At 37.5% G+C, this 27,618-nt stretch overlaps 1 protein-coding gene across 4 annotated transcripts in view; it reads right to left on the reverse strand.

Annotated features, from left to right (window-relative positions):
* Positions 1-423: 423 nt before the first annotated feature.
* map3k5 (mitogen-activated protein kinase kinase kinase 5) overlaps positions 424-27,618 on the reverse strand; it is a 72,185-nt gene continuing 44,990 nt past the window's right edge. For all 4 annotated transcript variants that reach the window (XM_044376808.1, XM_044376809.1, XM_044376811.1 and 1 more), the window contains 20 exons: positions 27,463-27,570; positions 25,970-26,022; positions 24,325-24,420; positions 21,600-21,681; positions 19,557-19,690; positions 16,946-17,073; positions 16,251-16,387; positions 14,026-14,131; positions 12,176-12,333; positions 9,481-9,658; positions 8,640-8,657; positions 7,894-8,071; positions 7,280-7,448; positions 6,973-7,158; positions 5,914-6,019; positions 4,734-4,977; positions 4,457-4,569; positions 3,271-3,392; positions 2,847-2,923; positions 424-1,629 (listed from right to left, as the gene is read on the reverse strand). In XM_044376808.1, coding sequence (XP_044232743.1) covers positions 1,569-1,629; positions 2,847-2,923; positions 3,271-3,392; positions 4,457-4,569; positions 4,734-4,977; positions 5,914-6,019; positions 6,973-7,158; positions 7,280-7,448; positions 7,894-8,071; positions 8,640-8,657; positions 9,481-9,658; positions 12,176-12,333; positions 14,026-14,131; positions 16,251-16,387; positions 16,946-17,073; positions 19,557-19,690; positions 21,600-21,681; positions 24,325-24,420; positions 25,970-26,022; positions 27,463-27,570 — 2,454 coding nt within the window. In that variant the 3' untranslated portion in view covers positions 424-1,568. The remainder of the gene's footprint in view (positions 1,630-2,846; positions 2,924-3,270; positions 3,393-4,456; positions 4,570-4,733; positions 4,978-5,913; positions 6,020-6,972; positions 7,159-7,279; positions 7,449-7,893; positions 8,072-8,639; positions 8,658-9,480; positions 9,659-12,175; positions 12,334-14,025; positions 14,132-16,250; positions 16,388-16,945; positions 17,074-19,556; positions 19,691-21,599; positions 21,682-24,324; positions 24,421-25,969; positions 26,023-27,462; positions 27,571-27,618) is intronic.

A 27,618-nucleotide genomic window follows, 5' to 3' on the forward strand; every position in this document is an offset into this window, starting at 1 on the left:
TAATAATCTAATGATGTCATATATAATAATATATCAGTCAGAGGCACCAAACCACTACTTTTACTGCAATACTTGAACTACATCAAGCTGATTATACTTATGTACTTTTACTGTAGGATTTTTCATGCTGGACATACTTTTTATGGAGTATTTTTATACTATATACACTATATTGTATTACTATATTGGTACTTTTACTTTTGTAAAGGATCTTAATACTTCTTCCCCCACAGCTGGAGGCTTCCAGATGGAAAGACTCGTTGTTTTTGTTGGTTTTTCCTTGAATGTGTCATCCATGTTTATTTCTATATTAGTAGATATTTTATAAACTAATACCTGGCTATACCAATCCATTCTTTCAGGAATTTTCTGCCTTTTCTATTCTAATTTATTACAGTCATACGCAACAAAACATCTCAGACATTTCTTTCACAGTTTCAAGATGAAAAGTTTTATTTAACAATATGACACAAAAATCTTGAATCATTTCAGATATGAAACCATACGGACACACTGCTCATGATTATTTTCCCTATTTCTGACATCATGGTTTAAAATAAAAAAGGTCAAGGCTTCTGTATGAAATTTGTTTGTATTTGTATTTTGGATTTTCATTACAACATACATCTGATTGAATGATCATATCAACACAAGCAAGATAAACAAAATTTAGTCAGTGTACAACAATATAAATGGATCAAATAATCTGATGTGAAATTAATTAATAAATGAATATTATCTCCTATGATTTGTGACACTGGAAAATGACACAATACTATACAATTCATTTTCACGTGTTCGTTATAGACTTAGTCCAATCCACATGGAGGCTATTTATTATGTTTATCTATGTATTTTTAAAAGTACATAAATGTCATTCACATATAATTCTATGACACAATATTTACATATTTCTGAAAAATAAAAATGTAGATTCGTATTATAAAAGGAAATGTGAAAAAAAGCATAGACAATTTAAATAAGTCTCAGGACAGATAAAAAATAACAGGGCATGCATTGACATCCTTCAGATTCCCATAACAATTAAATTAAAAATATATTTAAATAGAGTAGTGATAAGATACCTACAATAAAAACATTAGTACAGATGTAAGAACAAAACTTTCTTTTTCTTTTCGATGTAGTATTTTGTATCTCAGGCTTGTATTAGAAAACGGTCAGTCTCCAGTTTTGTAAACGTTACATCTTGTAAAGACAGGAGAAAAGGTTTTGACACTTTTCAAGATTTCAAAGCTGGGCTTGACTTTTCTCACTACTTGTCATTTTTAACGCACCTGTAACAAAAAGCGGTGTCATGTCCATCAAGCATAACAAAACTAGTGGCACTTCTCAGTGATTCGTGCTTTCAAAATGACCTTTTTCGCCAAAATTCTTATTTTTTGGTCAAGGAGTTTCTTGCGTGGTTGGAAAGCTGCTCAACACACATGGCAAACACAGGTTCTTCTCCTAAAAGTCTTGCTCTTATAAATACTGAGGTAAAGAGGAGAATACTGAGTTGTTGGGACAAAGGCCCTGGCTTCTCTGAGTGGTTGTCCTCAGGTCAGGCTTCAGGTTGGCTTCTGTCTGTAGTCTGTGATGGCCTTCCATAGTTTACACAGGATTCCACCTCTGACCAGGACAGAAAAACAAACAAAAATAGAGAAGACTGTTAGAGTGTAATATACAACCTTCAGAAACCAGTAACCTTTAGAAATCACACTGTATCTCCTGTAATTCACCTTTTCAAGTACTTAAAGGGGACGTATAATTCACATTTTCAGGTCCATATTTATATTCTGGGGCTCTGCTGATGTATCTTTGCATGATTTATAGTTAAAAAAACTCCTTATTCATCTTATACTGGTTCTTTACACAGGCCCTCAGTTCAGCCTCTGTTTGAAACAGGCTGTTTTACTTCCTGTCTTTTTAAGGCCCCCCTCTGTTCTGATTGGTTAGCTTCCAGAAGTTGCCCCTCGGCAGACTTCCTGAATTCGATCTGAAATATGTGAGTGGACAACATGAACCCGTGGAACAAACTTAGCAACAAAGGCTATCAGCAGACGGCCGTTGCACGAACAATCTGATGTCATCACAAGGAGGAAGTAGAGATAACAAAGCAGTTAGAGCAGGTTAAAGCCCTGGCTTATGCAAGGATAATTTTACATACATTCACGTCATGTTTTGGGCCTTTGACCATGTTTAACATAGACATCCATCATCATAACAGTATGAAAATAATTGATGGCATTTGTCAATTAATGGGTGAAGCGAAATTTTTACAACATACACTCAACCTTACGTTACTCACCTTAAGTTACAAACTGAGTCTTCTACATAAAAGAGAGTTTAAATCATACTAATTTAGATACTGTGGATTCAGCCTATTTCAACTGTAAAATGGTAACCTGGATCTATTTGGAAACTTTCAGAACCAGAAACTACCTAAATTCAGAGATACAAATGTGGTGAGGAAAGCTTCAGCTCATAGATATGTAATCAATGACAATCCTGATTCAGCTTGATCAGTCATCCACCTGAATGTTCCTATTAACACCACCTGCACGATTTCTGTAGGCAATTAATTAATCAGATATTAGCTCTTGCTACCACAAGGGGTCATTGTACTGCAAGGCTACCAAGCACAACTTTAAAATGAGAAAAGGAAAATAAATCAATGACAACTCACGTTATGCAACAGATAGTTGTCACAGCTTCACTTCCATGTTTCTGTTATTCAAAGTGCTTTTCAGCTTAGAGTGTCAGCAAGTATTTTGTGACTACTTATTGAACACAGAAGTGAAACTGTTACCAATCCTGTTAAAAAGACAAAAAACCTGGTGTATTACCTCAGGCTTAAACTCTTCAGATCATCTCTTGTTACATCGTGGAGGATATCGTTCAGTGTATACTCCTCATTGAGTATCTAAAGAAACAAAATAAATCAAATAAGTACTTAGAACACATATATTTTACATCAGCTGGACTTAATAATCATACATGACATTCAAGAAACTGTAGAATGCGTTTTACATTCTTCTATTGTGTGGTTTCAGCTAGTTATAAATGGACTTTGTAATGTTGTTTGGATGCCATATTGAAATCCTTCTTTTTATTCACTGAGGGAAAACAGTCTTAGAGAGACAAACACAAACTCTAATATCTCAAACATATGAGCGTGTTCTGTATAAGTGGGTCTTTTCACTGTGCAATTATGAACAATTAGCAAATTAAGACAAGGTCCTGCACCAGCAGGTAAAAGCAGAGACTCACCCTGTCTATGGAGTCCTGGTCAGCACCGTAAAGCCTCAGCCAGCTGCTCAGCTCTGGGTCTTCATGTCCCGCTGCAGGTTGACTCGTCTGTCCCTCCTGGCTGCTTGATGACGTGGAGATGTCTGCCGTAGAACATAGTGAACAGACAGTAAGAAGCATACACACATAAATATACAAATATATGCATGTATGTACATTCAAACATTCGTAAATATATGTAACTTATCTATAAATCTCATCATTTTGTCCAAATAATAATTATTTCATGCTTATACCACACAAATTAAGGTAGTGTCCAAAACTCTGCAACAGAGCCGGACCAATACAATCCATTGGCTCATTACAAATACATTGGTACTGGTGTATATGTTGGCAATATGCAATTCGTAAAATGCAACAATAAAAATATTATAGGCTATTTTCAGGTGTATAAAAATGTGTGTGTAAATATTTAAGGATATATTTATATTTATTTATATGTATCATTCACAATAATTTAATTTGCAGTGATGTTTACTGTTATAGTTGATAAAACATTCTTTGGTTCACCTGTAAAATATCCTGCTACATACATATTTTAATCATAATTCTTTGATAACCAAATTTGAAAGATCTTTGTCAAAAAATACTTATTTAAAAATCTAAATTTCACGAGGTTATCAGGTTTTTATTACTCTATTAAATCCAGAATCTGCCGGGCTCTACTTTACAATACTGAGGACCAAAGCTGGTGTCGCCAGTATGATCCTTTAAAAGGTACAGAAAAAACGTTTTCTCATTCAGAAAAGCCACTATCATCACAGCTCATCATCACATCAGCAAGTCAGGATGGTGTTTACATGAAATCTCAGATCAGATTAGTGATTTACTTTTAGAATTAACAAACACAATTTGCACCTCCAGTAGGTGATGAGACTGCTGTTTTTTACGAGCTCTTTTCCAAACCAGATTCATGTCACAACTTGATTTGCATAAATTACTCAGCGAGTCAGATACAATCTTTTCTCTGCACCGTTAATCATGTGCTGTATGAAGTGTAACAAGCATTTTGATGTATTTATTACTGAACAGCCCACTGGATGGTAAGTGGAGTGTACTCATTGAGCCATAAACATAAACACAGAGTATTATTGTACAGAGTATTAGTAATGGTAGTAGTAGCAGTGAATTAGATGAATGTACGTACCTGCAGTCTCAGATCGCAGCCTCAGTAGTCTGATCTCCTGCTCTCTCTCCTCCAGCACTTGTTGGAGGATGGCCTGGTACTCTCTCTCCTTCTCCAGCAGCTGTTCCAGCAGTCTGGAGTCAAACAAGCAGGAGGATTTATTTATTTAAGGAGATTTTTATTAACAGAAACTGAATAATGAATAAAGTGACTAATAATACATAAAAGCTGAACACATTAAAGATCTTTGCTTGATTAGTGGTTGATGTATCTAATCACAGTAGATGTTCGTGGCTACCTATTGGTCTCCAGCTTCATCCTGCCTAGCTCCATGCTCATAGAGCGCTGTGCATTATGGGACTCGTGTGAGACGGTGGAACTGAGAGTGCTGACTCCTGACGTGGCCACCGTGTCGTCGTGAGCAGCGACAGGAGGTGCCCGGCTCTGGTTGGTGGAGTTTCTCTCAGGCTCAACGTCATCGTCGACGTCCTCCTGGTCGGCCGCGTCGCTTTCTGAGGCCAGGCTGAAGTGAGGCGTCAGCTCTGAGAACAGACACAACTCATCACCTCAATACACAACCCATAATATAAAGAAACACTTGATTTGATGATATTGCCTTAAATTTGTGTTTTTAATAATTGCGGCCAAGAAATGTACCGAGTAGGATGTTTTAAAGTTGAAAAATGAACATGTCACTACTTTCTGGCAGACAAACTATGGAATTGGCTCACATTTACACCAATACCAGTATATTTGCAATGAGCTAATTAACAGAAAATTGACTACAATATAGATAATTTATTGATTGTTTAGTCATTTGAAGTGAAAAATCTGAAATCTTTCACTGGTTCCACCTTCTCAAAGGCAATATGAGTTACTTCAGACATCATAATATCATGAGGAAGTGACATATGGAAGCACCTACAACGAAATGTGGTTTTCAGAAGCCAAATGAAATGAAACGAGCAAGCAAAACCATTTTAGAATTTGTCCAAAAAACATAATTTTGACCAAAATAACAGTCAATTGATAGTGCAGAGATTAACAGCGATGGTTTAATTTCTGGTGCAAAATATATTCATCAAAATGTAAATATTTATCTTAAACATTTATGCAAGATTCTGCAGAAACATGCAAACTGACAGATTCAGCTGCATATCGGTCGTGAAAAGACTACTGTGGAGCTGCATCTACTTCTCCTTTCTCTTTTGAGCTACAGTAATGCTAGTACCCTCAACATACTTATTGTTAACATGAACAGCTCATCTCCTGTGCTCACATGGATGATTTTGGCATCATAGTTAATATTTCCAATCCTCCCAAAACCCCCTTTGCCTTTAACAAAAAGCTGTGATTACACCGTCTTCCAGGTCAAACTGTGACTCCAGCTCCTGTATTCATCAGACAGTCAGTGATGCCCTAAGGGACCCTTGATAACTTATTTAGAGGTACCCTGCTCGAGACACTGATGATATTACCTGGCACCAGGATTGTGATGGCGGTCTGCACAGCTTTGCGGATGATGTTGTCCAGGGCGAACATCCAGTGAGGCTTGATGTTGTGGTTTCGCAGCACCTTGTTTACCTGGAGATACCAAGATTTTGATGGTCAGAAACATGCATTTGTTGTATTTTCATGCTGTATACATTTCAGATTATTTCATATTTTTTAAATTGACTTATTCATCCATGTTTGGTTTACAAATTTTTTTATTCTCAAAACTCTAGTTAAAATGGTTTATACTCCCCCTCTACTCTGAATTATATTTTATTTTATTCTTTCTTTGTCACAGCTGCACATACCAGATTCACCAGATGTTTTATATTTCACTCTTAATTACTGTGCTTGTGAAGTCATGCACTACAAACCACACTATGAATCCTCCCTGCTGAGTGTCTCTCTCTCTCTCCTCTACTCTAAAGTTGCCCTGATGACCAACAGGAGGCATCAGAGCTTCATCTCCCTGCACGATTACGCAACACCCCTTCATACAAATATGAAAACAACCACTTGCTCTTGTGTCATTACATCTGCATAACTGCATTTCTGAGGGGCAGAGATTTTTAACAGAATGTGCAATTAGTCCTGACAGATTCCCCCTTTATAAACCCACTTCAAGTTCACAAGTTATCTGTCTGATCTTTGTACTGGAGGAGCAGCAACATGGCAGCCTGCTGTTGTCTACAGCTCCTGTAAAATGACAACAATTATACTGAAGTGTTCAGAGCTCCTGGTTCCTGCAGAGGCTAAGAGCACCTCTGCCTACAAACGGAGGATGGATAATAGACAAGAAATCACAGGTAAAGGCGCAGTAGAGTAGAAAATGAGCAGCCTGTGAGGAGAATTACTGCAATAAATAAAGTCTCAAAGTAACAGTTTGGATTGTTTGGGGCTTGGGTTTCATATTTCTAATATTTTGATCAATAATTCATAACCTCAACGCCATTAATTGTGAAATGAAATGTATGTAGGATTTGTCATAATGCATAATTTTAGGTGTTTTTTTTTCTGCGCATTTCTTCGTGTTTGCTACTTACAGCATCTTGGAAGCCGAACAGCACAACCTGCAGCTGACTGATGGCAGTGCTGTCAAAGTCCAGCTCCAGCTTGAGTTGGGACAGCGTGTTGGAGATGATTTTCCTGTCAGCCATGCGAACAAATTCGCCCAGACTGACCACGAGAGTGGAGATATGCTGAGGCTTCAGCTTCGTTTCCTCAGAACCCTGGAAGGTAAAGGGTGAGGGGAAGAGGAGAAGCTGAGGTCTGTATGAGGGTTTCACATTTGACACTGTAGAAGTGTACATTTGTTTATCTGCCTGATTGTATCTGTCCATCATAACCAACCTGTGTGAGGGCCTCAATCAGGTTGGCCACCACCTTGTCCTTGTCCTCAGTGAGGATGTGGTGCAGGGTGGCTCGCCTCTCGCTGTCCTTCCGCAGCATAAAGAAGCCTGAATCCTTCTCATCGGGAGACGGAGGAGCACTGTGGTCTTCAAAGTTTTCCACTGGAATGCTGAGAATAAAATAAAATCAAAGATGCAGATTCACAGACAGTTTGAATTCAATCTACAGAAAAGTGAATATAAAGTTCAGAATATATGTAAAATGTTTAGTTTTTGACAGCGTAATGCAAAAATTGCAAAAACTGTGACTGTGGTCAAAAAAACAGTAATTAATATGTTTTAGTTGAGCATTTTCACACCAAAATATTCCATAAAAACACATGTATCCAGTGTTTCCTCTGAAATGTTGCCTCCCAAACTGCATTAATACCATCTTGGGACAATAAGACACTATTTGCATTAGAATCAATTCAGCTTAACATTTATCAATGCTACAACCATCAGCTAACCAACATAACTATATCATGTCAATCTAAGGTGAAGCAACATGATGAAACGACTGCTATGATCTCATTCACAGCAACAAAGAAAATGTGTAGGTTCCACTTGTCTAACCTAAGGAAGAGGGACCTGGGCCCCTTGACATCCCTCTCGCTGTAGCACTTGACGCTGGGCTTGAAGATGAAGGGGTTGGCGTTGAGGTCGTTGTCAGGGGAGACGGAGCCGTACTCACTGCTGCTGCTGGTGTCCTCCACCACCACCGGCACCGGCAGGGAGATACTGCGGAGGTACTCTGAAAGAACCAACATAAGAGAAAATAAAACCTTAAAAAGGTGCTTGTTGCATAATTCAGACATGAATAATCTTCTGTGTTGCTTTATAGGACATTTTTTCTCTGCGAATCAGGAGGATCTGCTCTTTTATTGCAAAGAGAGCTAAAGCTTACAAGAGTTTCTGGTAATGGCAGAGGTTGAAAGGAATGAAAGTGCTGATGGAAAATGTGCTTCCTTTTCATAAAAGACTAAAAGGGAAACTTCAAACCTGATTTCACATCCTCAAACTGATGCCAAAGAAGGGAGAAGAGCTCAATCTAATGCATCTGGCAGCAAATTACAGCCATTGTGTATAAATGATGAAACAGGGCTTATAAAGACATCCCAGCATTTGGACAGAAGTCATGTTGTGCCAATGTCTATTTTGAGTTCTTGGAAAGGGCAGAGTCGTGTGAGACAGGTGGCAGAAACAGAAAAAAAAACCCTGTAGCCTAGATACTCTTCAGGAAAGCAGGCAGATGTTTCATGGAAACGACATCAAGTCCCCCTAGTGGTAAATATGTTGTAGAAGAAAACAAAGTAACTCACCTGACCCTGGAGACAGAGCTGGAGGGGTAGAGAAACATAAAATATGTGTCAGCAGCTATCAGAACATGATTTCTATGTAAGACAGATAGAATAACATTCCCAAGTAGGCAGTGAGGCACAAGCTTTTAAGATTTTTTTCACATCTTTTGTTCTGGTTCCAGCAATCGCGTTAATGTCACCGTTGTTGGGCGGAAACTCTACAAAAACCAGAGAACATTCTGAAATCAAGATGATGGCCGTTAAAGGTGTGCTCATACTTTTTAGGAGAAAAAAGCAGATACCGTTCAGGTACATTTAAAGACACAACACACAACAGCCATAATACACGGTGACATTTTTAGGATTCAAGTAACATCGGCTATCAAACTCCTGTTTCCTTGAACTCAGTTTCATTGTGACTGGCTGATCAAGGCCATTTGCATTAGTATAAAGATGTTGAACATTTCTCAACTCTCTGTCCACTTTGCTTTAAAGGAAGAGTTTGAGCATTTGGGGAAGTATGCTAAATATATGTTTTCTTGCAGAGAGTGCAGAGAGAGGATTGATACCACTCTAAGCTATTGGTATTGATCTTCATATCTAACTCATAAAAGAAAAACAAGTTTCCCAAAATTTCAAACTATTCCTTTAACTTATTTCCTGGTGTTTGTGTTTGCTTTCTTATATCTTTTCTTGTTCAGTTAATACTGATACTTTCATTTTATGTGAACCCCAGGAAACCTACAGCAACCACTGCACGCAAGCCAATGATGAGCCAAATTAAGAATAAAGCAGAAAAACATCAACAAAGTCTTCTCAACTATTAACACAAACCTGCTGAACCAAACTGAACTGAACTCACCTGTGAAGTTACCCTTATTCTTCTTCTTACGGCTGGTGACGGTGAGGAACTCGTCCGTGAGCAGGTCGAAGGCGGTGGCTCGACGGTCCGGGTCGGGCTCAAAGCAGCGCAGGATGAAGGCCTTGGCCTCCAGCGACATGGACTCTGGGATCTCTGGATGGATCTTAAACATGCCCACCTGCAGAAAAAAGGGGCTTTTAAATACATTTCTGCACAGAAGGAGGACTGTAGATTTTGGCCCCCATCACTTCCATTGTAAGTGCATTATGAAGGAATCTTGCAATGATCAGTATGAACAGGAGGTATGATTACAGCAAGAAAAACCTGTTTCAACGTTCATTCGGGCTCCTGACTGTTGTTTTAAGACTGACTTGAAAAATTGTGAACCCATCATTGAAGTTCAAAGTGAAGTTTGGCTATGAGACTGTGCATCAAGCCTGGCTGTAGCTTCAGGCAACAGTTGGGAGCAATAACGATCAAAGTTCAAGCGTGAGACTCATGACAATGAGAATGCTAGAAATTCCCATCGTTGCTGTTGAGGAATGTTGACTTAAGATTAACAGAGAGATGCCCCTCCCTTGAGACATTCCACGAGGATGAGTGAAGAGTATATAAAGACTGTTACTAGTTTGGAAAACTTAATATAGCAAGTGCAGACATAACATGAGATCCCTTTTAGAGATGAAGACAATGTGATTACCTGCATATTCTACAATAGCTGTCCAGAAACTGGGAGGACATCCCAGTTTCTGTTTATCATTTGTGTGTTTTGTTTACTCTAAGGTATATTCAGCACTGTGACATACAGTAAGCCTCCCTGTTTAAACGACCTTTATTTAAATTACATTGTATGGAAAAATCCATGATTCGGAGCTTTGAGAGGAGTGCTATAATGCTTTCCAGACAACCCTTAAAGATCTTCACTGTCCGTAATGGGCTACACATGGCTAAGAACAATATTTGATTGGTGTGCAGCACTTTATGTTTCCATCCAAAGCAAACACACACACAGTAAATTGAGATTTCAAACAAAGACACATGCACATAGAAACTGGAAAAAAATTGCATGAAGGATTCTGTGAAGGTTCCACACAATGAGCTACACACGCTTGTTTGTGTTCAAACAAATGTTCGTGTACACACAATATTTGGAGTGTCTACTGGGGATGATCGTGTTACAGCTTGCAGGGTTTCTTAATGTTAAGGGAACAAATATTCATTGTGTTAGGATGAATTGTAAATCCTAATAATAAATAAAATAAAATAAATAAACTAAGGTGGTGACACAATACAGGTGCAAAACTGCTAATTCAAAGGTTTTTTTCCCATAAAAAACATAACATAATGACATAAAAAGGGGAACTGATAAGTGCAAACACCTTGCTGATTATTTCATTTGATGGAAAATTTCTACTGAATTTAGAGGGAAAGCAACTAACAAATTACATAGTGAGCATAAGACAATAAATTAACTGAAGACGGTACATTTTAATGGTCCAGACTGGTGGAAAATACATTACAATTGCTACTATTAACAGATTTTCCATATTTTTCATAGATCAGTCCAAAAGTGGGTCAGTTTGAAGTTTGATAAAAGTTGGTGGTGCTATCATGGAGGTCTAATGGAAAAACAGCTGTGCACAAATAGTATCTTTAATCAAGAAAAAAAGACATCAAAAGAGGTGCTGTTAGTGTTGGTCATGCTAACATGGTGGTAACAAGATAACACTGTCATAAGGCAGCGTTTCTGTCTTGTCTTACCTCCTGCTTAAAATCACTAAAAATGAACACTGTTTTTTGATATGTGTGCAACCATCTACTATCTGTTATCATGTGACTGAAGTTCCACACTTTGGACATGTGATGAAAACTGAACCAACTCCTTGAGCAAAGTTCATTTACAGATAATTCTAATATTAGCTCCTGCTGGATGGTAATGTAGCTGGATATGACCATCATTAGGGGTCTATAATGGGAAAAGAAGATTATATAGTATATCAGTTGAAATAACACAGAAAAGGAGAAAATCAAAGAATGATTACAAAAAATAAAAAATAAAAAAAATCCTTACACAATGTAGGAAAATATTTTTCCATTATAATTTATTATACCTACTAATCATAGCATGACTTTTGATAAAAAGTTCTAACAATTCAAATAATCAACAGATCTTGCATGACTTCCAGTTTATCATTTCTGTCAACTGGACTGAGCATTTAATATAATGTCAGAGATTTGTTAAACTAACTGTTTGATCTTCCTTAGAAATCTAAAAAGGAGAAGCATTTAGTTTGCCATCAACCTCGTGGTAGAACAAGTCAGAACTTAATTCAGTTTCCAATGCAGTTTATTATTGGTGCGTTGCAAAACAAGATAAACAAGATGTCCTGGCTTTTGAAGTTCATGCGCAAATCAGATATGGTAACCGCAGGAATGTGTTGGTAAACTCTTGATAGTCAGTTGGACAACTTAATAGTTAACTTCGTCTTGAAAATTGTGATATGTATATCTGTATGTATATATTTGTATATAAAATATCTTGTATATCAGCTCTAAAACTAAACTCAACACATCCTCTGTTGAAATGGCAGAATAGCTGTGGGCTATTGGCCTAAACTTTCTGGAAGATGCCTGATAAAAAAAAAATTAAAAAAAACACATTACCCAGTGGGATGATGGGATCTGTGTCTCTCACCTTGAACATGGCAGCCTGTGGTTCCCCCAGTTCATAGAAAGGTGGTTTCCCAGTTGCCATCTCTATGATGGTGCAGCCCAGAGACCAGATGTCTGCTGGCTTGCCGTAGCCCCGAGGACCTTTGTCTATAATCTCAGGAGCCATGTACTGTAGTGTGCCTGAAAAAACAATAAAAACAGCATAATAATAGAGTAAAATGTATGTAGATATGTAGACAGATAGCTGATGGTGTTATCAGATATATTCATATATCAGATATATTAGAATCTGCATATGTCAATTTATTGTTTGATGGTTTTTGGCAGCTCCTAGGTTGTCTTTAAGGTGTCAACCTTTATATGATTTTGATATGATTTAATTCTGATCTTGATGACACTGTTGAAAAAGAAATTTGTTTTTCCTCCCTGATCAAATAAGAAGAGTTAAAGAGCCAATCAAATAAATAAGTAAACAAATGAATGAATGAATTAATAAATAAGTAAATGACTGACTGTGACTGTCAGAAATGAGCAGGAAAGTAAACTTTAACTTATCTTTCTTACATGCTGTCTACATGTGTCAATAAAAGAGACAAAAGTGCTTGAAACGTTCCCTCTGCTTCAGACAACATAAAGGAACTTTTGCTATTTGTGGCCAACTGTTTTTCTAACTGTTCCAGGTTTAATACTAAGGAGGAAATAACAGTTGTAGATTAACTTTCTTATTTGGGACAGGCTATATCAGCTGTGTCTACAAAATAATATTTACCTGTACTTGAATATATTTTCAAAGTGACAAATATCATGTGACCTTGAAACTGATGATTTTTTTCAGTATGTCATTTATATTCTTGATTAATTGATTAGTCGTTTGGTTTATAAAATGTCAGAAAACGGTGAAAAATGTTGATTACTGTTTCCCAAAGCCCAAGGTGACATCCACAAATGTCTTGTTTTGTTCTGACCAACCATCAGCAACCCAAAGATATTCAGTTTATTATCATAGAGGACAAAAGAAACCAGAAAATATTCACATTTGAGAATCTGGAATTGTTTTCTGAAAAAATGACTCAAAATGATGAATCATTTATCAAAATAGTTGCAACAGCATATAAAAGAACCTCAGCTAAATGCCCAAAATAACTTGCATTAAGCCTAATTATTCTAATTATTCATTACCTCTGTCCTGAGGTGATGACACAGTTTTTCAAATAACCAGTCAGGTTACAAAAGCTTTGATCGGGCTTATGGCCTTGTGTGAGCAACAGCATGTTGTTAGTTAATCTCAGCTCAGTCCAAAGTAATATTTTCAGCTCCTCACTGAAAGGACTCTTTTGTTCTAATAATAGCCTGCTGCGTATTTGCTGCTTTTAAAAGCCTGTGAATTGAGCTAAAAACAGGCAGTGACACATTTATAGCAGACCTGGGCTATAAAAAGGAGTAGCCCAGTTTCCTGAAAGAGCTCCACCATTCAGGGTAAGTCCCTGTCTGCTCCAATCGGCTGCCAGATCGTCTAATCCAAGAGGTCAAACTGAGCTGTAACTGGCCGCTGTGGTGGGGGACTTCACACGGACACTAACCTGCCTGATGTGGCTGCAGACTCATGCCAAACCCAGTGTCTCTGAATAGTAACAGTCAGCTATTCTCAGTAATATCACTTACTGGTCAAAGAGCTGAGACTGAATTACTGCTCTGAAACGGTGACCGCCATAGTTTACAGTTATCTGTATGGGGTTACCTCACTGCTCAGTTTCTTGTTCTTTCATAAAAAAAGCATGTTTTGTGGGTTTTCAGGAACTTAACATACATCTCAGACATTCTTTGAGGGGTTCGTGCAAACACGTAGATGGGAGTAAATCAACCAGTGTGTACCTGTGAAAGTCTCAGTGCAGGGGTTGATCCCGGCCAACCTCTTAGATGTGCCAAAATCTGATATCTTCAGGACGCCACTGTAGGTGTTGATGAGAACATTATCTCCCTGCAGATTGAAAAGACATCTGTTATTAAGCTACACCCATTTGACTTGCGAAAATTCCAAGGCAATGATGGCGCTGAGATAACATGAGGTGCCTGTAGATCTTTGAAAACAACAAACAGCAGGTTACAACACACAGTGTGGGAGGACGACGGCTTCCCGCCAAAAACAAGGTGATTAACATTTCTGTGCTGCTAATGACGCTTATATGACCGCCTTGTGAAATCAAGCAGAAGTCAGAGGTGTGTTGTGGACACATGAGTAAAAGGCTGCTGACCCTAATGACTCTCTGTGATGGGAGTCTTATCACTGTTGGTTTGTCACAACTGAGATAACAAATAGAGCCTTTTATTTAAGAAAAAAAGGGGAAGTTAGGATTACTGTTGTAGCCAAAGAGCTGTAAGGAAAATGCTGAAATGTTGTGAGCAGCTGGGATGCTCTCGAGAGGCATTTGCACCAAATCAAATTTACTGTGCATGCAGAGTCACAAGGAAGGAGTTTTCAGTGAGCAAACACTGAAGCAGATTCAACTCAAACCGTCAATAATTTTATCCTGAAACTTCATCTTGTTTCCAAAGAATCTAAAAAATGTTCCAGACTTGAGATTCTTCACTGTGTGTGTCTGTGCATGACTGTGTTTGTGGTTTTTGTGTCTGCAAACTCATTAATATCTTCGAGAGCATTTTTTCTTTCATTGTTGCATTTTCTTGTATTTTATTTAATCATGTACATGTTTCCTGTTTCTGTACATATTGGGTTCACAATTTTTCAAGAATGTGTTAAAACAACAGTCAGGAGCCCAAATGAACACTGAAATATATTTTTCTTGCTGTAATCATTCCTCCTGTTCATACTGATCATTAGAAGATCCCTTCATGATGGCCAAAATCCACAGTCCTCCTTCTGTGCAAAGATGTATTTAAAAGTTTATCTGAAGCTAATATAAAGCTTAAGTTGTCCAAATGAGTCAAATCAAGTAGATATCTCTCAACATTATGTCTTTTCAGTGCCAAAGTCCCTCTTTTTGTTACTATACTTCCACTGCAGCTCAACAGGGAAACACAAAGAGGGAATTTGATGCTAAAAAGACTGTAAATGTGTCAGATATCCACCTCATATGACTAACTCAGACTGCTGAAGCCTCATATAAGCTTCAGATTAAATATTCATTCTCATTCATTATCATCATTATGTGTACAGCATTATGCTGCATTATACTGCTTTGTATTTTTATTGCACATATATTATTCTCACACATTATCATTATTATCATAATGTGTACAGCTTATTTTTGCATTTTACGTTTTTTCAAATTTTCCTGTATCGTGTTGCTTGTTGACTGTGCTACGCTATGTGCCTCTGCAAATTGCCCCTGAGGGACAAATAAAGTGTTGAATTGAATTGAATTTAAATGCATTTTTGCACAAAATGACTGTATGGACACACTGTGGATTTTGGCCTCCATCACTTACATTGAAAGCACATTTGAAGGAGATCTTTTAATAGCCAGTATGAACAGGAGGAATGATTACGGCGAGGAAAACCTCTTTCAGTGTTCATATAGACACTTGACTGTTGTCTAAAGACAGACTTGAAAAACTATTGAACCTGTCCTTCAAATGAAAGCAGATAGTGTTTACTTGTAATCCCTTTGCCTCATAAACCTCTAGTAGCTGTCATAGTGGAAGTGCAATCTTCTTCTCTTTAGTTCTTGCAGTGCACCTACCAGAGATCACCTGTCAATCTTCTGTCATCTTTTCTCCTGGATTTCATGTTAATGTACCTTGAGTTTCTGTAAGTGGTGCATTCTTACTTCTCTGTTCACCCATAGCAGCTCTCACTGTTCATGCTAACTACCCATTTCTTCAACAAAATGCAAAAGTTAAATGCGTTATCTCCTGTGCACCACAGAATTTTTTCTAGGAAAGAGCTTCTAGACAACTCTACAGTCAGTGCTTACATTTTCATGAACAATCTTGAGGGTGGATGACTACAGTATTGTGGTATTCAATGATAATGACAAGAACCCTATAACTTTATGAAAGTTAGCCTGCAAAAAGATAATGATGGCAGAAAGATGATAAGAAGAACTTTAATTGTGCAATAACCTTTGTTCAGTTACCTTGATGTCTCGGTGTGCTATCTGATTATCGTGCAGGTATTTGAGTCCCTCCAGGATCTGCCGTGTGTAGAAGCCAATGGTGGGCTCGTTGTTTTTCAGGGGTCCCCACTTGGACCTCAGCAGTGCAGACAGACTCCCTGGACACAACGGGACAAAGTGCAACAACAATCAATACACTCAGTCTGACCTGAGATTAGCAGCACAGTTCTGATTAGTCTGCAATTCAGAGTCAGTATGCAGTGCTCTTCTACCTCACTACTGCTGCAGAGAAGGTTTTAGTGAAGACTTTGACAAAATATTAAGAGTAAATATTGGTTTTATTGTGCTTGGACTGATTTTATGGTTTTGGAACTATAAAGAGCAAAGACTGTTCACTGACATGGAAGAAGAGTGTTTATTTTTGTAGACTAACTTTTAATTATTCTTGTAAAAGACGTACAACACAACAACATCTACAGTATGTCACAGTATATTCTGCATTAAAGATATTTCCAGAATTCAGATGTATTAATTTTAGAAAACAAAATCTTCACTAACAACTTTCTAAAACTGAGCTATAGCATGATTTTAAATTGATGTATTTAGAAAAACACAAAAAAAATAACTAATAAAAACTACTTGATGAGTTTGTGCAATAAAAACTATCCAATCATTTCATCCTCCTAACAGTCAGACCGTGACGTCAGGTGTCTCACCTCCAGGCACCTGCTCCATGAAGATCTTGATGAAGCCGTTCTCGCTGATGGAGCCGAGGTACTGGACGATGTTCTTGTGCTTCAGGTGCTTGTGGAGGGCGATCTCCTCGTGGAGGGGCTGAGAGTACCTGCCATGAAAACAAAAACAAGACATGAAAACACTGTTCTAGTCTACAGCAGACAGGAACACATGACAATGAGATGCTTTCAGTCCAACAAAACTGGTTTCAAACTGTGTATGGATAAAGTTCAAGTACACAACACTGAAGGAGGTGAATCACTAAAGAACTTAGTAAATACTAAATAACAGACAATATATAGTTTTCTCTTTTTATCATCTCTATACATACAGTTCTTTGTGGTTCTTTATCTCCCTTTTGTGAGTTTCTGAAGGCTTGGAATTAAAGTTTCCTGTTAAGTTTGTTAAAATGATTAATTTGTAAAAGATAAGAGATCCCAATTTTATTGGAGAATGTACTAAAAACTGTAGATATTGTAGATTTCTTGATTTCACATTTGGAGTAGACACTTGCAGAATGTTAGACATTAGAACATGACATTACCTATTGCATTTACATCAAACTACATAATTATTAGAAGTAAACTAAAAAAGTAAGCATTAACTTAGTAGTCTACCAACTACTACATTACACAGAAAATGATATTAAAGCTGCACTAACATTCAAATAAAAATCTAGATTATGGCTGCAACTAATGATTATTTTCATTATCAATTCATCTACCCATTATTTTCTGGATTTATTATCTAATTGTTTGGTCTAAACAATGTCAGCAAAACACAAGTCCTCAAGCCCAAGGTGGCATTTTTAATTGTCTTATTTTGTGCAACCAACTGTCCAAAACCTAAAGATATTCAGTTCACCATCATCAAGGACGAAGCAAACCAGAGAATTATGATTAATTGTTAAGAAATGATTTAAATGATTCATTGGTTATCAAAATAATTGATTTTCTGTCTAGTGACTGATCAACTCATCGTTTCAGCTCTAACCTAGATCAAAAACTAGCTAAATAAAATAAATCTTAAACTATAATAACCTGAAAAAGGACTGAAGAAACTGTAACTGTGCCTTTTCTTTATGGTGACATGGATGTACATGTCGGTTGGGTACAAACACCAGACTGTGTACCAAAAACCTAAAGAATAAACCCCAAAAACAAAAGACTAAACGAGGAAAACACTGAAACTGAATCTACCAGAACAACAGTTACCCTTGAACAGTGAAAGAATGCCTGCCAGCAATTCAGGTCCCTGTATGAATCATATCCTCTCTCTCTCTCTCTCTCTCTCTCTCTGTCTCTCTGTCTCTCTGTCTCTCTGTCTCTCTGTCTCTCTCTCTCTCTCTCTCTCTCTCTCTCTCTCTCTCTCTCTCTCTCTCTCTCTCTCTCTCTCTCTCTCTCTCTCTCTCTCTCTCTCTCTCTCTCTCTCTCTCTCTCTATCTCTCTCTGTCTTAAGATTTCAATCCACTCCTGAATTATTTACCAAAATTCTCAACTCTCTTTGCAGCCGAGCACTCTGCTGACTTGCTGATGTGATGAGTGGAAAAAAGTGTGGCAGTGGAAATCATCTAGTCTGTGAGAGTCTTGCAGTATGAGATGAGTAAGTGGAACTATGCAGAGACAGTGGTGGGAATATGAGGTGGAAAGGGTGGGAGGAAGTCTGCCTTCACGGCTCTCCACTAACCAGTCACTCGAGTGGATACCAGCCCAGTGAAAGCCAGAAACCACCAGGGACACTGCTGATCTGTGCTTCACGCTCTCAGTTGGAGGAAAGCCGCACTTTTCTTAATGATGATAAATAACAGAGCTGAACAGGAGGAGGCATTAACAGCTGAGACACCTGTTAACATTCAGGCTGTAATTTAATCATAAAAGTGTAAAATTTGTCTTGAGAGCAGTTTCCCATCAAAAGAGTTTATCCACTTCTGAACATGAATGTGTGTTATGGCAGCCTGCCAATTACATTATGAAATGTTTTCTGTGCAAATACAACATTTGGGTATGATGAAAGAGGAAAAGACGATGTGTCACTGAAAGTATTAGGATTCATTCACAGATAGTTGCATGAAATCTGGCCAATAGTTTTCAAGAGAATTTGTCAGCGATCAATGACCCAGTTCCAATATCCACCCTAAAGCCCGAAGCACTGAACCCTCAGACTTAAAAAAATGTGAGCCAAACGTCACCAGTGACATCAGTGTAAGTGTTTAAGTGGAAAAGGGTGTGTGAGGATTTGACTGGTGATTTTCTACATTTTTCTTATTGTCATCAAATCTCATGCAGAGCCAAACCAACAATGAACTCATCCTGTATCCAAAGCCTGATATATCATATTCCTCTGTGCCGTAAACCTCCGTTGTTGTCCAAAAACTTTGTTAGCTTGTTGCTAGATATCACAACCTCTTGACTTTGCACAGAAGTTCTTTGAGAAATTAATAATATAGACTTGAAAACATGACATTGTTTGATAGCGAGGTGAACAATACAGAAAAAAGACATTGATACTTACACTTGTAAGTATCATCACATGACTGAACAAATAAGGTAAAAATCCTCACAAAAATGTTTCTCCTGTGTGTCTTTGTCTCACCTGCTGTCTCTCTCAGGAATCTCTTTGATGGCCAGGCGGACCTGGTTGCTGAGGTCTCGGCCCGCGTACACCACTCCAAATGTGCCTTTTCCCAGAACCACCTTCTCTCCGTGCTCATCGTACTCATAGTCGTACTGTGGAGACAAAGGCAGTAAAATGATACAGGGATGGTTATAAAGGTATGATTGGGACTAAAAGTCAGAATATCTCGGCTTCTGCTGCTTCGATTTTGACCGTTCTTTTTAAAAATCTCTCTGTAGCAAGTCTCTGATCATTATGAAAGCGCAATATTAAAATTGTGGCATATGCCTTTAAGTCATTAAGTTATCTGAGTTGCTGCATTTTTATTCAATTATAAGATAGTTTTGGTCTTATTATGTTACTGAAATCCAGCTACAGTATATAAGTATTTCTCAACCTGAATAAATCTGCACATTATCAATTAATTACAATGTAAACACTAAAGAAAGCATGGCATTTTTGTTCCTTAGCCTTCAAACATTTCAGAATAATCTTCAACCTGCAAATCGTAAATTAATGCATCTACTTCCTGCTTTTCTTTAAACTGGATCGTATCATTTTTCTCCATTCTTTGTAAGATTATGTTACAGGATTCAAACACTTTCCTTCTACTTTTCTGGCATATTTGTGTTGGACAAATCTAACAAATTAGTGCCTTTTTTTCCCTGCCAGACAATCAATAATCTCATTCCTCTTTTGTTAATTAACTTCAGTGGATGGTCTGTTCTTTGTTATCAGATTACTTTAAACCTGTCACATCGATTCCTCTTGGAGAGAGAGACCTAATTAATTAACTTTTCTGTCTGAAACAAGTGATTAGTGTTTACAGGAAACAGACTTAGGTTTTAGGACAGATTATGTTGTAAAGGCACATTTGAGGCTGGAGACAAACAGACCGTGAATTTAGGCTTGTGTTGGACAAATACAGTTATTAAACGAGCTCTGAGAGAAACCTGTTAGACATTTGATCTTTGCCATGCGGCTGAGTCAAAGAGGGTGTGGCAGCATTACGGGCAATTAGCTTGTGTTTTCCCGAGGCTCTGCTGGAGAGACAGGTGAATGCAGCAGCAGGTGTCTGTTCTGTACTGTCAAAGCTTTACAAAGCACACAACCAAAAATCCAGGTCTTATCCCAGCAGGTTACTGTTTATTTCTGTGTGTTTGTAGCTGAGTTTCAGTCCAAGTCATTATAATGCAAAATGTGATGAACTAGAGTAGAAAAACAAGATGGAAAAAGTGATCAAACAAGTTCATATGAGCCTGCGGGAGACATTCTGCAAAAAAAAAAAAGTGAAAACAATGCATCGACATAATGATGTCATTGCAGTTGAAAATGTTACATTTCTTTGCCTTTTGTCGTTTAATAGAAGCATGAAAAATAGTTAGCTGGCACTTGTCTGTTAAAAGATGGTTTTCTGGTAGACGCATCATTTCAAGTCCTTTTGATGGAAACCCCTACATTGCATCATATTTCCTGTGACATTTCAAAAGAAAAATGCACAGCAGAAGCACAACAGGATGTAACAATACAATGTACAAAAACAAACAAATAGTAAATATTTTATTGGCAGGAAAAGTTATGGATTTAGCCAAATCTGTGCTGGAGGAAAATCCAGTTGAGAAAGTGTTTATAGATGCAGGAAATGTCATTTTTACCATGTAAAGCGATTCAAAAAATGCCCTGTATCTTAAGGGAATATAGTATTATTTGTACATGTATATGAGGCTTTACTGCATTCAAAAAGCTTTATTAAATAAAATATATGGGCATGAAAGTAGTGGCACTGTGGGCCTGAGTTCAGATATTTGGGTTGTTGTTGAGGTTGGTGGTTGGTTGGTGGTGGAAATGCACCACTAGCTCTGGTGCAGGTTGAACCCGTGACTGAACTTGAAGATGGAATTTTAGATCAATTTAAAGCTTCAAACAAAACTCTACAATATGTAAATATAACTTATGTTTATAAGTCTAAAAAACCTTTCTGGGCCAATCAAAGAGTGAGAATCCAGTCTCCAGCTGACTCACCTCTAAGCCGTCGGTGTCACAGTCTCCCTCCTCTGGACCTTTCCAGGCCTCCTCTGTTATGCTGTTGACCAGATCACAGAATCTGCCAAAGAGAAGCCCGGTCAGTCCAAAATACAGATGACTTTGAATTCATGTAGCTGAGTATAGGTACGTAAAAGTGTGTTTTTATAAAATAAATAAAACTAATAAGCTTAAACTTGATATTGAAAACATTTAAAAAAGGACTATACCAGTAGTTTTGCATGTTGTAGGTAATTTACAGCTAAAACAATCCTCACACATTATGTTTTACATTACAACTAAACATTTTGCAAATTTAAGTTTAACAAATTTGGATGTACTTTGTCTATTGTGCAAAGGATCCATTGACTTTCTTCATTCATTTCCAATCTATTAGCACATTTTTGAAACTTGAGTTGTATTATCAATCACATAGAGAACAAAATCTTCATTATTTTTTAGCTAAAGCAACTTCACAGTAGTAAAGTGTTTACTGTGCCGACATTTCAAATCAAGCTAAAACACAAACACATTGCTATGATGCTTTAATGGAACCAGTCCTAGAGTCCTGACAAACGCAGTATAAATATCTCCCTGTCTTTAAAATATCTCTCTAAAATATTGCAAAAAATAATCATGGCTCGAGTATCAGCCTTACATTTTTTATCCAGAGTGAATCACATAGATCCATTTAAAGTACAGAAGCTGCTCATGTAGCTTGAGAGCCATTTAGTACATATTGTGACTGAGTGACAGTATTTGGCTGCTGGTCTTATCTAGGAGGGGTTGCAGTATGTTTACATGCACACCTCCCACACATAAACATACAAATAATGACCTCTACCACCCTCTCCGCACACAAGCTGTGAATTAGCACGTTGCCTCGTCATGCTGTCACACATGGCACGCCTGCAGGTGCTCCGCGATACACGTGTGCTTGTGCATGTGCACATGCCGATCACGCATATGCACGAGCTATATCAGACTGGATCTCTTCCTCTTCCTCGACCCCTTTTTGTCTATTTCTTCCTTCCTTCCTTCTCACCACATCCCACTGTCGCTGCTTTTCTCTGTATCATAAGGAGAGCAGGCATGACAACAGCAGGCATGACTCACTGACTCTCACCCTCCAGATAATAGAACTGCAAGTGCTCGGGAGCTTCTGATGTGAGACTCACAAGTCTGAACACTCAGCGCTTCACTGAGCAGCCAGCGAGGAACACAACGGTGTCGAAATTGAACAAGGTGTGTTTGTGGCGACAGGGAGCTGCGAATTTCCCACCTGACTACTGAGCTAACATGAGTGCCTGAACTAGGGAGGGGTGCAACTACAGAAGAGATAAACTCACTTGGACAGGAAACAGTTTACAGTCTTTGTAGGTCGACATAAAGGTTTTACGATCACAGTAATTATCAAACTGATGTTCCAATGAGGGCAAGTTTTAAGAAATACAACTGGGGCTGCAACTAACGATTATTTTCATTATAGATTAATCTGCTGATTGTTTTCTCGATTAATTGATTAGTTGTTTGGTCTATTAAATATCATAAATAACTACTTACCATTTAAATTACTAATCGTTTATCAGTTATAAATTGTGAAAAATCTCTTTGGCTTGTGTTTATCCTTTCTATTTGGTAAGAATGGAGTTGCAAATGTTTGGTAATCCATTAATAAATGCTTAATAAGTTTTTAATAAATGAATTTTGATCCAGAGATGAGAGTTTTCACAACCTGTCAACAAAAAGTTGTTCTTATTAACAGCTTATAACTGATGCCTTAGCAAATGATTGTTAACCATTAATAAACAGTAACACAACTGGAGGTCTTAATTTAACTTCCCACTTATGTGACCGAACAGAACAACAACCTTTAATAAGGTTTTTTAGGTCTTCTGGAAAAAAAGGTAATTTGTAGGTAGTGTGTGTAAAAATCCAGTAGATAACCCATTTTTCCCTGTTAATGTGATCATTATTACATTATTGGATTTGATAACTCAATTAGTAAAGTAGCTGTTTTAGCCACATTAGCCACATTTTTGTTTTTTACTAAAACATCTTCTCAAGTATTGGATGAACTGCCATGAAATTTTGGTCCACACATTTAATGTCCCTCTCAGGATGAATCTTTATCACTCTGGTGACCCTCTCACTTCCCATCTATTTCAATACTTTGGTTTATGACCAAACACCTGCAAAACTAATCACATTCCCATCAGCCTCAGCAGTACTTTCTGTTTAGTGCTAATCAGCAAATGTTAGCATGCTAGCACGCTAAACTAAGACGGTAAAAAAGATAAACATAACTTTCTAAACTTCACCATGTTAGTTTTGTATTTGTGAGCATGTTAGCATGGTTACATTAGCATTAAGCTCAAAGCACAGCTGTTTAGTTTATCCATTAACAATTATAACTTATTTTATTTATTTTTTATTATGCAATATATAAAATAATTATTATAACAATAACCACAGAAGATTTCCAGCATTATATTCAAATCTCCTTTTTCAGAGTGCCATAGTTAAAATTGTGAAATGGTGACAGTTTCACCGGCTCATAAAACCCGATGATATATAATTCAAAGTAATGGGCAGAAGGTGTTAAGCAATTCTTATCACATTAAGAGAAGATTTATGGTGTAGGCACAATTATTATTAACTAACTGATTTTAACAAAGCACTTCAGCTTAATGATGTCAAACCAACACAGAGATTGAGAACAGACCTTTTACAGTGCATCTCTGTACAGAAGTAGATCTGGAAGTCCTCTGCATTGTGAAGGACGTAGAGGAAGGCACTGCGCTCGTCAAACTTGGAGATGCTGAGGAGAGACGATCCACAGTTAGTCACACAGTAATCCCATGAGAGCAGATGTGACTCACAGAATGAATGAAGCCTTTCACTGGACTCATGACATCAGCCATCACATCTCTGCTTTGAAATAAAAGACTGCTTGTCACTGCATATGCACGGCCACTCCATCAAAACATAAACCCTAGCAGAACATGCCAACAACAATACATCTTCCTGATATATACATTATGTAGTATGAGTATGAGTACGAGCTGCAGCAGTGATGTCCAGGAGAAAAGCAGAAAACTTGCAAATTGTAAAGAAAAAAGAAGTTTTGAAAACTGTCAAATGAAATGAGTTTTAATTTTAGCACAAAAGGTTGTGAAGCTTCAATTCAACAACTAAATGTAAACTTTCATCCTGCGGGATGCTCATCCAATTCTTAACTAGTGTGCCAAGGCCAGAGCTGGAGCCAAGCCAGATAGCCAAGCGCCTGTATGTGTGGTCGTATTGTTGCTTGCAGCGCTGCTATTGTGTCCCGCTGTCTGTCTGCAGGCTGAGTGGGCACACAGAATGAGTCGTTCCCTAGCAACATGTGAGTACAGCCCTCCACTTCTCTGAGCTGACACTGAATTCCTCTGAGGCCCGTGGAAAAGGAGGCTCAGAGCAAGACATCATAAAAGCTGTCTGTGGTATTAATGGAGCACTCTGGCACAGTTAGGAGCTGTGAGAGGTGAAATGGTGGTAATGTACATGTCTGAAATCTTCCTGCTGTGATGTCACTTACATCTGTACATTGTATGCGTTGAATAAAACGCTTTTAGCAGTGGTTTGGTGCACGCTTAGATACATCTGCACACACACAACACATTACATGTGTCCTTTACATATATGAATATTAAACATAAACATTTAGCAGCAAATCCACAAATCTCTTCTTGTTTTTTATGTGTTACATATTATATTTAAATGTTTCCTTTATTTCAATATTGCCATAAATTCTTCTTTAACGGAGCTTATATATTTTCAGTTTTTGTTGACATTGTCAGAAAGGTGATAATTTTACTTTAAGTTTATTTTTGAGGTCGTAGTGGGTGGTGCTGGTGGTGTAATGGAGTGCATTATATTGAAAAGTGTTCCTAATATTTTTTTCCACACCATTAACATACATGAGGGGGGCAAAATATTAGGAAATGCAAATGTATCCTGAAGGGGACCGAAATGTTGAGTATCATTGGAGTTATGCGTGTGCTGCTTTTTCCACTTGTTACCAATATTAATGCTAAATCAATGAAAATTACATAATTTAATGTCTTAGAATTTTAATGTTAATCCTTGATACTTGTCTAACGGGCTGAAAACTGGTGAAAAACTTAAAAACATGACTTCTTTTTTTCTTTATGGTAGAAATAATTCAGTGCATTTGTCAGGTAAATGGTAACGTTCAGAGAGTTTTTTCCAGTCCGCCATCTCCGCTGATAAATTTAAACCAATCACCCTCTGGAGACAGGTGTGAGGTCATTGTCACATCACTCAGCTGTAATACGAGTGTGTCAGTAAAGACGGCCGCCACTGACCTGACACCTCGTACAGACGTGGCACTGAAGTTCCACTCATGAATCCCCTTTTGCTGCAGGACAGATCAAAACAAATAACATCATTACAGCTTTTGGGAGATGATACATCAATGCGTCCCCTGTGGGATATAACATGCTGACTGACAGCAGCATTAGAACGTTGGTAACATCATCTAAAATATGCTGATTGATCATTACAGTAATAAAAAGTCATTAGTGGTTTTTATTTTATTAGCTAGAGGAAATGAATGAACTAAACTAAATGAAAATATGAAGCTGATGTAGCAGGTTCACTCAGATCAATTCATGGAAAGCAAACCACTTCTCTTTACATGCTGTGTCGGTAAGCAATAATGCACTACAGTATGAGAAGATAATCAATAATGCAGAGACACAGAACTTCATGACAGGATCTAACCAAAGATCATAAAACAGGAAAACTGAAAATCATCAACAATTTTACAACTAGCAATCGCAGTGAGCATCTTTGGTTTAACCATTTACCTAACATAAAGCATCAGTATTGTTGCTATGGTAACATGCAGCTGATAAAGGCTGAGTGCTGATTCAGAGCTGTATTGAACCTGTAAAAACTGAGGTGTACCAGTACATGATTTTAAAAGACACTGCCATACACTTACTGTAATACATATTTGAAGTAACCTTATATATTATATATCATTCCTATTTATCACTGTGAATTCTATTATTCTATATCCTATAGTTATTATACAATCCCATTTTACTATTATTATTATTTCCTATATGTATACATACTTCACTTTAGTCACTTTAACTACTGCTTCACTTTAGTTGCTGTACTACATACATGTTATAATGTCACTTGTTATATCATACCATTCCTATATTTATTACTGTATATTCTATTATCCTTTGCCTATTAAGGCTAAGCAATAAGAGGAACTGTTGGGAATCAGTCTTGCACATATAAGTCATTATTGCACATTAAGCACATGTATGCACTAAACTGCTTATAGCTTCTAATTTCAATCAGTTGTACAGTATGTTCTCCAGTCTTTGAATGTGTATATAGATTTAATTTAACTTGGGTGCATGGGTAGTTTCCCCCATTTTTATATTTTTATTCCTGCTTGTTCTATCCTTTATGGAGCTCCTATACGTGGTCTGTTTATTTTCTTCTGCTGCTGTATTACTGAAGATCAGTAAAGTGTCATCTTATCTTCTATCAAACCATACTGCTGTATCCAAATTTAGACAGGTAGTGTGAGAACTTTAAGTAACAGAGAGAAACTATGAATTATTGAGTGGGAAACTCATGAATGATTGTTTTGATGTTTTACAATTGCACATTTGGTTTATGATGATTATTACTAAAATAACTAGAGGAAGAATATTTCAACTGTAAAGTACAAAACAAAATTTGGAGGAAAATTGAACAAACGAAGAAAGAAAAAGCGGAATCGGGGAGTCAAAGTTGTTGAACAACATATTTTACTGCGTCAGACACCCACCTTGTCATCAGGAGCAACATGCCAGATAGACACTGTGTTGTCATCCACGTCTTTGTTTATGGACAAATATGAAGGCTGGTACACTTTAGTGGGCTCCAATATCAACACCTGGGGAAGAGATGAAACTTGTGTTGTATAATTTGTTTACCTTTTGTT

The sequence above is a fragment of the Thunnus albacares genome, chromosome 16 (assembly GCF_914725855.1).
Source record: "Thunnus albacares chromosome 16, fThuAlb1.1, whole genome shotgun sequence".
Taxonomy (NCBI): Eukaryota; Metazoa; Chordata; class Actinopteri; order Scombriformes; family Scombridae; genus Thunnus; species Thunnus albacares.